A 16,066-nucleotide genomic window follows, 5' to 3' on the forward strand; every position below is an offset into this window, starting at 1 on the left:
CCCAAAATTACCTCATCAACAATAATTAAAAAAAAAACATCACCAACACAATCTGTGTCTCCCTCTTGCCTGTTATGTTTATGTCTAGCTTATAGTTTGCTGTTAGGAGAAAGTAAACACACAAAAATGGCACAAAAAATAGGTCCTAAATCACTATACTCTCAGTATTTTATGCAGACAAAGAACTCTGGAGTAAAGGTCACCTTTTCTGACATTCTGCCACCAACAACGGTTTGTTTTACAAATTTCAAAGGGAGGAAGCAGAAAAGTTTTTTAATAAGTTTTCCAAAAGAAAAGGGTTTTTCCCTAAGTTTCAGCAGCTGACAATTTATGTCTTGCAGATGAGGGGCATTTTACCACTTACAAGCTCTTTAAATATGCTAGAGAACTCCTCATTATTAATACACCTCTGATAGTACTTCAAATTTTAGAGATTTGGCTGATAATTGGTTTACAACTTCGGTTGATCTTCTAGGACAAGGACTATAACACTGGATGAAGTAGTTCCCATACCTTCAAAGATATTCTTTTCAAGCTTTCCAAAAGGAATAAAGGAGAAACAAAATTCAGTTAAACTAAATGAGGAGAACCTAATTGAAACAATTAAATAGCTAAAAATTCATGCAGTTTGTTTAGAAAGATTAATAACTGTAATTCATAATTTTAAAATAACCTGATTTAGAAGAAAATAAAACCCAATAAAACTGTACACACTGTTCTAAAATAACACTGCTTAGTTAAGGAACCAAAATGCAACTGGTTTGCAATTCTAAATTTTTAGTCTGGGAGCAATACAAAATGAATCTTTTTTCAGAAAGGTAATAATGCATTAAAAGCTTAAACAGCTTGCTTTTTTATTATTTTTAAATACAAAATGACTAATAAATACGTGCATGAGCTGTCTACTAAATTGTATAAGCTTTGTCATGGCAATATTAAATCTGTCAGATAAAAAGAACTTTGCGGTTTTTCAACTTAAGTAGTCACTTAGTTTTTCAAATACACATAATTCGATCTTTCATGCGTTCCATAATAACCTAAAGTTGCTAGGCATTAATTGGCTAAGGCATCCATGACAGTTCATACTTCACCAGTCTCATCAGGAACTGGCTTCTAATAACTACGGCAGTCAGTTGGTAATCCATATTCTAAATATATCTTACTATCTCTGAATTATTGTCCAAGCGTGCTATTCCGTTACAATTTTGATACATTGAAGAAATTTGACCAAACATTTCTTCAATATTTGGAATGTAAATATGTATAAACTATGGTATCTGCAAAAGAACTTCAGTATTGTTTTTCAAACTCAAATAAAAGTGGTTGAAAACTAAGTGGCAAACAGAAAACAATTAAAACAATTTAAATTACAGAAACTTTCATTGTTAATATAAACTGCTGAATGAAGACACATAAAATACACTGAAACATAATGAGGTAGTTCAATATCACAAAATATGGTCCTGTGTGTAAGTAACAAAAACTGCCTACAAAGGAAAAGAGTTTTTTCAAATAAAACTAGTCATTGTCATCTCCAACATTTTATGATGCTGTTTGTATAAAATATTTAATGAGCATTCCACGCTGATATATTAATACCAGTATATAAGGCATTACCTTCTCTTTTTATGTCAACTTGGCACCTACCGACTATCCCTGTCCCACAGGAGTATTCGTATGTGGTTGATTATTGATGGCTGGCCTAGTTTAATTTCAATTCCAGAACGGCAGTCATCATCAATCGGGTGTCGAGAGAAGCCATGATCCAAGTCATAGTTCTGAGTATCCCCATCTAATAAAGCAGACTTCAGCTCCCCTTTTACAACCTGTGCTCCATACTTCATTGTTGCAATATTTTCCCCTGGTACTAAGAAGAAAAGGAAATAATTGCTTAGGTTTTACACTCTCATACTGCAAATTAGATGTTCTGGATATCAACTGCATTAGGTCAAAACAAAGATTTATTGTCAATATCCTTTTTTAGTCACAAACGCGTGCTTAAGGAAAAACAAAAGTACAAAAGAGCCATTTTAGAAATTTTGCTTGTTCCATTTTATTTGATACCCCCTAGGTTTTTTATTGTAATAATAAGTAGTGATAATCCACTAAATTGTATTATCTATATTCTCAGTTCCCTTCATGGTTTTTGAGAATTCTATTGTACTTTCCTCATTCGACCATCTCTTTTCACCTGCTTTTAAGGGTTTTGTCTATTTAGTGTCTCCTTGTGAAAAACCTCTCCCCGTAATTCTTTGCCCTTTCTTTCAGTCTTTTTTTGTTCTAATTTCATCCGGAGGTCTAGTTAGAACTGGAAGGAAATTAAAAATCACATAAAATGTTCAAGATATGGATGCATCATGAATTTGCACAGTGGTGTATACAGCAGTAGAGCTATACAAGCTATTTTGATCACCATACAAGCAATGAACCACTCTGTTGAAAAGAAATTTTTAAACAGCCTTGTTTGAGGAGAGACCTATAAAACAATCTGAAAGCTAAATGACGAAAAGCTGCCCCTGAAATCTTCAGATAGATTGGCAAGAGAAGTATGAATTTTAACAGGATGTAATGTTTAACATCTAAAGAACAGAATTTGAAGTGATAAAATTTTAACTGTATTGTAGTGCTACTCCATAAAAACATCAAATGCACAACTAGACATTGGAAGTAGCCATCAATGTTTCCACAAAAGGAAAAAGTCTCAAGAGCCTGAACTAGTACTGAAACAATACCACAATTCAACTCTCTAAAAAGCTGTGATTTTGACAAAGCTAGGAATTTTGAGATTAGGGGCATATTGAGACATAAATATGTAAAAAGTAAGTTAGAAAAAGCCATTTAACTTTTTCAAATTTATCATGTAAGGCACTGCAGTAGATAAGACTTCCACAATACCTTATATTAACTCATATGTTTAAATATAATATCTGTAACTTCTAAGAGAGAATACGGGAGACAGTTCTGAAAAAGCAGCTGTCTTTTGCAGGGCTTATCATGTACTACAGTACAGGCTCTCAGAGAATATTCTAACTTTATTCCTTGCTGCGCTGCAAATACACTCTAAAACACAGATTAGATAACAAGTTAACAATAGCTTTCTAATGCTCAATGTTAGATATTCTGATTGAATTAACAGAGAGCACAGACAAAGTCAAACAAAAAACTTCTCATTCTTTTTAGGCTTCCATCAACACAAGTTTGGAAGACTTATTTATACTATTTCGGCAAGCATGGAAAGAGTAAGAGAAAAATCAAAAATAGTGAAGATGAAAATCTTTGTGACGTAGAAAACAACTCACTATCAATGCAGACCCATTTAAATATCGTATCACACAGCCAATGCATTTTTATTTTTAATTTTTTTGCAAAAGCTTTTGTATTAAAATAGTACTTCCTCTAGGAAAACAGACTGTTACTACAATCATGTTTGCGCAATATCTGAGATACAAAGCAAGAAAACATGTTGACTATTATTATTTGAGGAATAGAAATGGCAAGAACAGTACATAACAAGCCATTCTATTATGTAAGCCTTTTAAAACACATCATAATAGACAAAAACTCAAAGAGCAAACAAACCATATCCTCCAGACAATTACAATCACTAAATGAGAAACAAACAAACAAAAAAATCTGATGCTTACTCAACATGCCCCTGTAGTTGAGGTCCATGTCTCGACTTTCAGAACGAATCTTAATGGCATCTAGGATGGCATCAGGTGACAACAATCCAGAAGGTCTTACAACATTTAGTAGTTCTGTTAGACTCATTAGTGGTAAACGTACTGCTTGCATGATTTCAGCATGGTTTTCCTTAGGGTTATGTTTACACCAATTCATCAATGCTTGGAAAATGTCCTTCTCAGGAGCTGCAAATGAGTCCCTCAGTACAATACTAAGAAGAGCAGCCTGGAAAAGAAAAACAAAAAAAAAATAATCCCCAAACCTAGAAATAAAATTAAATTTACTTAAAAAGGGGAGGAGGAGATGAAAATACAACAAAAATTGATCGTTATTTTAACTCGTAGTTATTAAAAATAATCTCCAAAGGACTGACTACCTGAAACTGTAGCTTGTTTTAGTTGCTTATACAAGAACTATATAATCTAGCATGTAAATAATAGGTAATATTACAAACCTAACAGAAGAAATAAGTTAGAATTGAAATGTGGAGAACTATCCAAATTGACTTAATTCCAGTTACTACTTCAAATTTACTTTGAAATATAAGAAGTGATTTGGGGATTTGGTAGTACAGTTAAAAGCATTCCTTGAAAGTTAGGCTGGTGTAAGAAAACTGATGAGAAAAAGTGTGGCTTAGAATCATCTTTTAAAACCATTTCTACCCAGGATTTCCACACACCCCCATTCCTTTCTTTCTCTCCTTTGGTACCAACTTAGAATCAGCAGAAAAAAACTTCAGTGGCTCTTATTCATGCAGAAAATCCACTGACTAAAAAATGAGAACAAAAAGAATTGCAGCTTTTTTATTTTCACTTAGCTAGCTGAATAATTAGGAGTTTGCCTATGAAAATGACAAACCAGGACTGGCTATCCAACAATGACATAAAGTATGCGCTTCCTAATGAATGACGTTCACTTATTTATTTACTGATAATATGCTCTCCAAGCTCAGATTTAACAAGCTGTGCATGACAGAGTATAGCAGAGAGAAAAAAAGACGATTTTTCCCTACACAGCTACTAAAATGGAGCACTATGTCTTGCACTTATGCAAAGAGTAGACCAATCACACCTTTTCCACTAAAAACACAAGAAAAATAAAATTAAACTATCATTCATTCAAGATGCTCTACTGCTTTATGTGAACACCACTTGAAAACACTCTATCACTATTACATCCAGCTCAAAGACCACTCCATAGTAAGGGGAAAATTTCAGTGTCATTGACTTGCCTGATTTGGGCACAAATAATTATGCATCAACAAGCACCATCACCACAAAAAAAACCCCAAACCATCTTATAACACCACCATTTTATGCAATATCAGAGTACAATGACAATCAGCAATACAAACCACAGCAATCTCTAGAATGCTTTAGTGTACACAATAGAAAGTCACCCAGCAATGAGACACCTCATATCAAGAAATTAATATAATTCGAGTATCTTCTGCTATCTTAAAATCTTTGCTTTATATCCCCTAAGCAGCATTCAGAAGCCAAACTCTTATTTCAAGAACAGAAAAAAATACAAATTAAGATTAGATTGCCTATGCTCACCCTTTGGAACACTCAATTAGATTTACTATATTTAGCTACACTGACTGGTCAAAATAAATATCCAAAATATTTAGAACAGATCACCAGAATTTTCAGTTTGGCTTGGCTTGAACATTTTCAACTGTCACAATTTCACCAGTATAAAACAAAACCTTCTAAACACACATAAACTTGTATTTGGTGTCCTTATTAGTATTTTATCATAAAGTTGTATACAGATTAAAATTAACATTCCTGGGGGAGAATGTGAAAATAAAAGATATACCTTAGAAAGCGATAGGAAGCCTTCACTGGAGAGCACCTCTTGAGCATTTCTATCCATGAACATACAGCACATACAAGTTAATTTGGGAAGGGAATAAAGACTGGCAACGTCAAATGTCATACAGACATTCTGAATATTAAGGATTGTGCAAAGATACTCAGAGGTGGAATCCTCCAGTTCTGGGAATCCATATTTATGTGCTAGGCTTAGGAAGTCCAGGAGAACCTCCTCTTTTTCATCTCGTAGGGTAGCACGACCAGTGTAAATATATTTCAACAGCATGGCAAATGCTTCTGCAGTGGTGTCCTGAAGAGGAATTTCTGCTTCAGGCTGAGATTCTCTCATTCCACCATACAGTAATGCTCTATAAAGAAAATAAAATTAGAGAAATTTGTACTCTGATTAAAAAACAACCAACATGCAAAAAGCAGAAAGAGAAAAGAATAAATGACTATTTGCAGCAAGGGGAATACAAAGGGTGTATGGTTTAAGAATCTATAAAACAAAAACCCTATACTTGGCATTTAAAGCACATCTCTGCTCTGAAAGCAGCCGCGTTATAATAATATTCTAATGCATCATGTTTTATCATACACAACAGCTGAGATACCATTCTCATACCTTTTTGGGGTTTCTTAAATATAGTGTCTTTCACTGAGAAAGAAAATAGAATGAAAGATGTACAGAAAGCAAATTAAACAAGTAATTCACCACTATAACAGTAGTGGTAGATTACCAAATCTCTGGATATTTGATCCTGTGTTCTTCATTCTAAAACCAACACACAGCAACTCTGATGAAAACCCAAATCTTGAGAAAAATCAAACTACTTATAATTATTTGATAAGACAATATAAATGACAATATAATATGTCTTATCATATAAGCATATAAGACAGTTTAAACACAACCTGCATTCATGCTTGAGTTTAGTTATTAGCTTATCCCTCTGACAAAATTAAATGTAAGATTAGTAGGAAGTTCTAGTAATTTAGAGTGAAAAACGCCCATCTCTTAAAAAAGCTGGATTAGCATTATTCCTAGTTTTAAAACATATATTCTAACCTGTATCAGACAGAGCTCTTGAAATACTCAGCTGCAACATGTCAAAACTAAACTTTCTCATTGAGTATATTCCATAGAAGCACACCATCCATACTCTGAGAAATCAAAACAATTTTATAGCAGAACTTCGTTCTGAAGCTCTCTTTCTCTTGAATTTGTGAAACTACCTTCAAAATCCAATTTAATGAAGGTCAAAAGAATAACATCATGACATGGTATTTATCTTTTCATATTTGGACGCAATGACGTGCTGGGAAACATTCACAAGGAAAAGGTCACGCTCAATGGACAGATGATTACACCCTGGACAGTTCATAGAGAAACAATGTTTATCTTAACTGCATGAAAATTTCCTGGGAGCCTGACAAAAAGCTATACTTCACCTGAAATAATGGCACCTAGCAGCGAGGATCACCCTGTGTGCCGGAAAACGTTTCTTTTCCACAATAAAGGTAACGTCACTATATTCTTCCCCATTCATTAGAGCACCAATATGCTCTGACAGAATGTGAACATGGTCAATCTCACCCACAGCTGTGTAAGGACGAAGCGGATGGCTGTTACTCATCTTGGACGGATGGTGATATTGGTAGCCTAAAGGGAAAAAGAAAACTACCATTACTATAAAGGGCACAAATATTAAAAACCAGCAAAGATCAAGCTGCAATTACAAAAAAAAGCAACTAGTGTAAGTTACCATATATTAGAAGGAAAATGAAACCTAGAGGTTTTCTAGTAAAGTTCATTTACAGCAGAGCTCGAAGCAGCCTGCATCAACATCCTAGTTGACAGAATATATTTCAGAGAACTCGGTCACTTTGCTGCTCTGTCAATCCATTCACATAAAATAAAAAACTTCCAACAAAAGGAATTAAACAGCTGTAATTAAGTTATAATTAGAAAGCAATTTGATCTGCATTAAAATGCACACAAATTATAAAGAAATAAATGATTTTACCAATTAAGGACAGTCGTAACTCCCAAGTCTCTACTAAAAACAGTGATGAGTAACAACACGAGCGTTTTTGAAGTATTCCAATAAACTTTCCAGAACTGGGAGAAAATAAACAGTTAGGGTAATTTTTAACAAATAACATACAAACTCTGTCAAAGAGCAGAGCTTCACAACTTATGATGCAATTTTCTTACCCTTTCAGTTTTCTTGATGCCTTCTCTTTCCATCATACATCTAATAAAGCCTCTAATACCTCTCAGTTATCAAACAGCAGACTGTCCACTAATGTACAATACAGATTAATGCACTAGTCACATCTTCTATGGAATTATTTTGTTACTTCTTAATTCACAAGAGGTTTTAGTTTTGTTGATTTTGGTTTATTTCAGCAACAGCAGCATTCTGCATTCTCAGTAGCAAAAGCATCCACAGGGGAATTTAGGTCTTAAATGAGCTTCTATTATTAAACTTCAGTTTACTTTTAAATAAAAAGAGGGTGGCTGTTTCAGATAATAATCATCCATACGCTCAGAGACACTTTCTGTGCTCTGACAACCGGCCACTTTCCGACATGGTGCTGAAGAAAGACAGCGTACCACAAGAAAATTATGAAGCCATATCCTGCACACAGCTAACAGATTATCTTTCAAGTGAAACATTCATTACATAAATGCACATTTAAGCTCTATTTCATGAGAAAATACACATCTGTTTCCAGCCATTTCTACCCCAACAAAGAAAACACAAGCACATGGGGTTAAATGTTATTTGCACTTCTGCAACATGGAAATGCTTAATCCAAAATCAAGGCATTGTAGAAGCACGGTCCCAAAGAACTCTAAACTAAACGAGAAAAAGCAATAGAAATAGAATATAAGAGAAAAATTCACACATTAAATAGACAGTACAGATCACAGCACAAATGGGAACAAACCCCCAACTTTCCTCAGCCTTCTCTCTGTTGTCTGTATTAGAAGCCGTGTGTCTGTATAACCATTACAGCATGGAACCAGCAATACCAGCCAAGATAGTGGAGGCAGCCTAACCGTGGAACACAGTATACTGAACAGTCATTCTTCTATTCTGACACAAGGGTAAATTATTTTTATGGGTTTTCATAATAATAAACTGTTTCTTCCATTTGTACTTTTTAAATTACAATTAGTTAAGACAACTCTGCACTGAACAGATTTATGCAACATGCACTTACAGGAACATTTACTTTGTAACAAGTAAGATTAATTTAACTGCATCAGTCCAGCGGCATCTATTTACTAGATACAATTATCACAACATAACTATCTGAGAGTTTTATAGACTAAAGTAAAATTGAAATGCCCTCAAAATATGAAAGGTTTTATCACACCGAAGGAGCAAAGAAAAAGACATATTTGTTACTCAGCTGCAAATCTCAAGCCTTAAGACTTCTGTACCTCCCAAGTTTGTAATTGCTGTTGATCTTCATACACAACAGTCAGGCAACCCAGTTACGTGTGTTATATGCACGTTATCAAGCAACTCTGTACTGTCTGTCTCTGCTGCTAGTTCTGATTTTGATTATTAGGGAAGTTTATGATATTTCATATGTGTACAAATACAGGCACATTTTGGTTTTAAAATCTATTTTAAATTCCTTTTTTTCTACATTCTACTACTTTGTTTCCTTCATCCAGTCATATCTCTAAAAATTAAGAACAACTACTGTCTGAATAGAACTGAAAGACTATAAAAGTGGTAAAGATAAGGGAATGCCATCAGCTACACACTTTGCCTCCAGTAGCTGTGGGTGTTGCCACCTGCCAACAGGGTGAAAAGTTCAAGGGAAAATTTATTTCCATTTCAGGTTAAATAAACAAATAAAATTAAAAGCACACTTCCCTCTCCAGGGTATATAAATCTCTCTCTAAACAAGGATCAGAGTATAAAAGAGGGCACAGTCTGAACTGGGGACACTCACCAATAAGACAATGATGCCAGCCCTTATAAACATGACGACTCTGAGCTACAGCAAGTGATGAAAGTAGAAATGTAGAAATTTAGAAATCCCTGTGCGTAAGGTGCCAGACAAAGTTTTTCAATGAATAATGCTCTCCAACTTGCTGGTCCAATGTACTCTTCTAAACTTCTGGTTTCAAACACAAGCGTGCTACACACATGGAATACAGAACTCAAGCGACAGCTGCAAGCCTCTGGCTGATGAATCTTTCAAATGCTTCAAAGTGCTGGAAACCAGCAAGTTTATGTACAGGTCTTTTAAGCTTTCTGTGCGTAAGACCGGTATATATTGAAAAAGCACTCAAATCTATTTGTTTACTACTAGGCATTCCCAGTGCAAGTTTCACCTGTATTGTGGATCTTCCACATAAAGCAGCCTAGTGAGAGCAGTCCCACCTTTAAAATATAGAACCAAACAATGAATGATTTCAGATTTTCCCAGACTGGCTTAATTAATGGTACAAATTCAATCAATCCTTGAAGCGATGTAAACATTTCCTGTTTGAGGGAGCAAAAAGTAATATACTGCTTAAGTTGTGCTAAGCTGCTCTGAGCTCACAACTTCCCTGTACAGCTAAACAACTATTTTTCTAGTTGCAACTTGAAGTGTTATTTATGGTAAAACAGACAGGTAGATGCTTTTGGGATCTTGGCAAAACCCCTCCTGAAGACGCCTCTGGCATCTCTTGTCATCTAACAATATCCTCTCTTTCAGAGAATACAAGCATTTACTCTTCCTGGTGGTCAAAGAACAACATTTAATAAAGTTCAGAATAAAAAGCCAAGCCATTTACACACCTCTTGCCAGCACCATAACCTATTTCCAGGAGGTATCCAGAGCCGATAAACCACTCCAGGAGTCAGCTGCTGCAGCTTTGTTCATGCCACAAAAATAAAAGTAAAACAGTCTTCACCGTGAGTTTGAGGCACCATTAAAACTGCAACAATCTCAAAAGGCACCTGTTAAGTCAGAGGGCCTACAAATCACCACCCCACCAGCAGACAACCCTCTCGGTGGACCTCTTCAACAGCAAGCATGTGAAAAACACAGCCTAGAATTTGTTACATAAGACAATATGCAATATTATACGATGCACGTCATGACTAGAAAAGCAACTCCCCACCAGTTTTCAGCTTGCTATATTTCTTTGTAGTAAGTAGTCTGTAACATGCTACAGTACACAAAAATGTGACCTAGAAAATGCAGCAACAACAGCAAAACCCCAATGGCATCTTTACTAAACAACTCTCCAAATGGAGCTGCAGTAAAGACCAGTATGAAGTCACTTCCCTCCCTTGTTAAGGCTATCTAGTACTAGAGTCCTTTGAAAACTGTGCTGTTTCAATGAAACATGGGAGAGTTTTTTATATCAGGCACAGAAAAGGAATATAAGAAATTGTTCAATAATAGTCTGGAATTTTTTTTATTATAAAATGAGTGAAAATTTTTACATAACCAATAATCCTATTTTAACTTCAGAAATAACTGCAAGTGAACAGACTATTGCTACAATCAAAAAAAAAAGTGTCTGGATTATAAACACCAAGCAAATAATTTCACATCCTTGAAATGCTTGATTGCTTCACCATCTACCCATACCTATCAGGACAATACTGATTTTGTCAGAATTACACACAGGGAACTTACATAAACATAATTCTCTTGCACTTCTATTTTATCTAGAAATAGGAATTGGTTTTCAGTTGACTAGAAAAGATTTGAGCAGTAGTTCATTATTTTGTAATTCATTACTTCATAAAATATATCGCTATGCTTTAAATAAATTCCAGAAAAATATTATGTTAATTACAATTTCTGTTAGCATAAACTCACAGAATGTGGTACATGGGGCAGTAAGGCTATTGTACAAACATATCACTGTTTCAAACCGCATGGTTTGTATTTTAATGGATGTACATGTCTCTATACCAAAATATTTTTTTCTCCTAAGTTCTTCTACAAGAAGGCAACATCCCAGGAAACAGGAATTTTTAGTAAATATTTCAACATACACAGAGTATAACTCAAGTAAATACTTGGATTCTGTCAGAACCCTCACTACAAAAGCTCCTTTGTACTTCTAAATAACAAAGTTGACTATAAGTGAAAATTGTAATAGAAAGGGAAAATATACATATTCTAATACTTAATATCCAATAATAATAAGGTAATCAATGCAGTACAAATTTATACATATAAAATATAAAAGATCAAGTAAATTAAATTCACAGGGAAAAACCTTATGTTGTGAATAGGTTAAAAGAAAAGCAGGTGTTAGCTCTGGTTAATGGTAAATAACTGCACCATTCAATGACAGCATTCTAAATAGCGATTTAATACTAAAGCATTTTGACTTAACGCAAATGGAAAGTCATGCACTGCTCATCTGCAAACATTCCCACAACTTAAGTGCTGTAGAGCTATTTCTTTACATTCTGCTCAAGACTTCTTCATCTGATAAAAGAGCAGGAGTAAGCTTTGTACTTTGTTCTTTGTACATAACCAATGGCAGATCATTTTTTAACACACATATAAAATAGGTATCAATGCACATGATACAACCTGGCTAAAATAGCATACAACTAAATCATTACGCTAAAATATCAAGTAAACACAGTGGTCTACTTACCACTAAAGCTGTCTGAAGATCTACAGTGGACGTAGCCTGTAGGCAGATGACCGGCTTCCTGAAAATTAGGGTTCTTCGCCATTCTGAACAATGGACAGATCAAACAGCAAGCTCATAGAAACGCTATTCAGCAACATCCAGCTGCACAGCAACAACTGTATCATTTCCTGAAACAGTGCATGAAATACGTACCATCAGAAACAGGGGACATGGCACCTATGGCAAAAGTGAGAAGCATGTTTCTCACTTAAAATTTGTGTGGAAATAAATTCTTTAAAAATCCCTCAATTCTATGCAAAAACTTCTGCTAACATTAGAACATAGCATTAGAATTTCTCTTTTTTGAGTTGTTACAATTTAATTTTGACCATTCTTTTTTTTAACCATCAAAAAAGATGGTAATATATTGCCATTTATTTCTTCATTATAAGCCACAAAAATTTCACCCTGACATCCTCGCTACAGCATTAATGTCACCAACAACACCAGTTTCCCACAAGGGTGTCCTAATTAAATCAGGTCTATACAACCTGTATCACACACATTTTATTCCCTACACATTCGAAGTTCTTTAAGTGCTCTTGCCTAGCTAAAGGTTTTGGGTTTTTTTGGTGGGGGAGGAGTTGTCAGTGGTTGGGTTTCTTTTACAATACTTCAGGCAATTGCAGATCCTTCTCTGGTGTAAGCCTTTAATTTTACAAACAGGAAAGCAACACAAAACTGTAAGGTGAGGATATACAGAAAAATAGAGGCTTCATTTAACTACATAACCAACAAAATAAACCTCTCTTAACAAGTATAAATTACCGTTATTCTTCCTATCATACCTGTCAGCAGGAAAAGAAAACTGTATTTTATTTGCTAAACAGATCATAGAATCATAGAATAACCAGGTTGGAAGAGACCCACCGGATCATCGAGTCCAACCATTCCTATCAAACACTAAACCATGCCCCTTGGCACCTTGTCCACCCGTGCCTTAAACACCTCCAGGGAAGGTGAATCAACTACCTCTCTGGGCAGCCTGTTCCAGTGCCCAATGACCCTTTCTGTGAAGAATTTTTTCCTGATGTCCAGCCTAAATCTCCCCTGGCGGAGCTTGAGGCCATTCCCTCTTGTCCTGTCCCCCCTCACTTGGGAGAAGAGGGCAGCACCCTCCTCTCCACAACCTCCTTTCAGGTAGTTATAGAGAGCAATGAGGTCTCCCCTCAATAGAGAGGATACTCTGATCTATGAATTGCCTTGTAAGAGACACTCTAATCTCCTTTAAAGTCTATGTTTAAGAAAGCAAAGGAAGACAAGGAAGTAAAAATATTTTTAGGTAGTCTCATGAACTGGAAAGTAACCACATCTTAATCCAGTAATCTGAATCCAGGTATGTGACAAAGAAAATATGGTTTTGGAGAAATACGTAAATCATTCTTACAAGTATGTTATCAAATCGGTCTGAATTATCAAAATGTATTCAAAAGCCACTTAGGAAAATAATTTGAGAGGTTTTTTTTAGATAAATATGAGCAAAGAGACCCTGAGAGAACAGTGCACTTCAAGCACCTGTTTTACACATTTGTAACAGTAGACATGCCAAATACACCTACATAGTGAGCAGGATCAAATTAAATCCTAAAGAACAGCAAAGGACTTTGGGAGGGGTCTGTGTGCTGTGCTTTTAAAATAACGCCAGCAAAGAGCATTGCTGGGCAAGCAAGATTACTGGCAAATTGCAAACAAGTTAACATCAGGTTAGGGTCAGGCCTGACAAGATGACAGCTTATTCTAAGCCAAAAGGAATCTCGGTGAATCATAGCAGCGCATAACTTACAAGTGTACTTAAGGAGTGAGACTTCAGAAAAACCTCTGAGAGTACTGTGTGTACTATCAAAGCATCAAATATTTATAACAACAAGAATAACAATAAATAAATTCATTGCAATTCATTGTATTTTTACATAATATAAATACATTGCAATGTGAAAACTATTGTTTAGTTTAATACCCCTTATGGATGTGCAAGCAATAATAAATTCATTGCAAGGTAGACATAGTAACTTGAGGTATAATCTCTTTTTCAGTTTCGTGTTTGTTATACAAAGCAGCCCTGATATTTTAATTCATCATTAGCATGCCATTTTCTGGATGGCATCTATAGATACTATGCTTTACATGGTGCCTTATCAGTGTCATTCATATACAAAAGATTCTTTCCTTTCTGGACTAATTGCCAAGTGGCCCTTATTTCCTCCAGCAATAAACAGTTAATGCATGGTTGCATTCTCTATTTCTGCCCTCCTATACTTCTATAACTAAAATCTACCAAGAAGTTAGGCTGGCACAGCTGACTCATGAAACCTCACACTGCTTTAAAAAAAGGTACACAATACTGCAGAGTACCTTACAGTAGCAATTCAGAGAGCTCTTAATTTGAAGGCTATTTTAGTTTAACTTCAGTGCAATACCTTCTGAAGTTCCTAAGGTAAGAATAGTGCCAAAAAGCATGACAGCTATAGCAATGAGACAAAGTGCTCAGCTGATTGCAGCTTACATAATGACAAAATCACAGAATGGTTCGGGTTGGAAGGGACCTTAAAGATCACCTAGTTTCAACCCCCCTGCCGGGCAGGGACACCTCCCACCTGACTAGGCTGGCTCAAGGCCCCATCTAACCTGGCCTTGAACACTTCCAGAGATAGGGCATTCACAACTTCCCTGGGCAACCTGTGCCAATACCTCACCATCCTCATTATGAAGAATTTCTTCGTAATGTCTAATCTAAGTCTTCCTCCCTCATCCTATCACTCCATGTCCTTGTAAGAAGTCCCTCCCCAGCTTCCCTGTAGTCCCTTCAGGTACTGGAAGGCCTACATAAGGTCTCCTCAGAGCCTTCTTTTCTTCAGGCTTAACAACCCCAACTCTCTCAGCCCCCCCGCGTAGCAGAGGTGCTCCAGCCCTCCGATTATCCTCGTAGCCCTCCTCTAGACCTATTCCAACAGTTCCATATCCTTCTTATGCTGGGGATTCCAGAACCGGACACAGTACTCCAGGTGGGGTCTCACGAGAGGGGATCAGAAGGGCAGAATCACCCCCCTCACCCGCTGGCCACGTTCCTTCTGAAGCCGCTGAGGGTCACGGAGGAGCAGAGGCCCGGCAGGCGCAGGAGGCCGGCAGGGCGGAGAGGGCGGCAGCGCCCGCCCAAGGTCGCGCCCGGGGCCTGGAGGCTGGAGGTGCGGCCTCCCCGCTCCCCAAAAAAGCCTCTCCAGGTGAAACCCCCGCTCCCCGCCGGCGGCTCCCAGCCGCCTCCCGCCGGTGGCCCGCACTGCCCCGGCCGCTCCCGCTGGATCCCGCCGCGGGATAAGGTTGGGGGGGGAGGTGGTTGTGGGCCGGCCGCGCCCCCTGGGACTCACCGTCCCCGCCGCCGCCGCCGCCGGCCCCGCCGCGGTCGCTACGTCAACCGGCGCGCTGACGTCACTTAGCAACGGCGGCCGTTCTCCTGCGCGGTGACGCGGCCGCGCGGCGAGGCGCGTGCGCGGCTGGAGCCAAAGCGGCGCCGGGCGGAGGGTGGCGGGTTCGCTCGCTGGGAAAGACCTTGGAGGTCATCGAGTACCCCCGCAGCTGTCCCGAACCAGCCCTGAGGGTCTTCTCTGCCCGGCTTTTAAACACCTCCCCGGGCAGCTGCGCCAGTGCCCGATGAGCCTTTCAATGGAGAAGAGTTTCCTAATGTCTAATATGAACCTCCCCTGACAGAGCTTGAGGCCATTCCCTCTCGTCCTATCGCCGGTCATTTGGGAGAAGAGACCGACACCCACCAGTCTACAACCTCTTTTCAGGCAGTTGTAGATAGTGAGGTCTCCCCTCAGCCTCCTCCAGATTAAACAACCCCAGCTCCCTCAGCAGCCTCTCATAAGACTTGTTCTCC

The 16,066-nt window shown here is 37.5% G+C and overlaps 1 protein-coding gene across 2 annotated transcripts in view; it reads right to left on the minus strand.

Moving 5' to 3' along the window:
• BTBD9 (BTB domain containing 9) overlaps positions 1-12,340 on the minus strand; it is a 125,984-nt gene extending 113,644 nt beyond the window's left edge. The window contains exons 1-5 of one of the 2 annotated variants that reach the window (XM_069852553.1): positions 12,154-12,320; positions 6,957-7,167; positions 5,509-5,872; positions 3,645-3,909; positions 1,648-1,867 (exon numbers count right to left, since the gene is read on the minus strand). In XM_069852553.1, the coding sequence (XP_069708654.1) occupies positions 1,648-1,867; positions 3,645-3,909; positions 5,509-5,872; positions 6,957-7,167; positions 12,154-12,235 (1,142 nt within the window). In that variant the 5' untranslated portion in view covers positions 12,236-12,320. Of the gene's footprint in view, positions 1-1,647; positions 1,868-3,644; positions 3,910-5,508; positions 5,873-6,956; positions 7,168-12,153 lie in introns of both variants that reach the window. The other variant, XM_069852552.1, reaches the window with a different exon arrangement.
• Positions 12,341-16,066: the final 3,726 nt, after the last annotated feature.

Source organism: Phaenicophaeus curvirostris, chromosome 2 (assembly GCF_032191515.1).
Source record: "Phaenicophaeus curvirostris isolate KB17595 chromosome 2, BPBGC_Pcur_1.0, whole genome shotgun sequence".
In the NCBI taxonomy this organism is placed as follows: domain Eukaryota; kingdom Metazoa; phylum Chordata; class Aves; order Cuculiformes; family Cuculidae; genus Phaenicophaeus; species Phaenicophaeus curvirostris.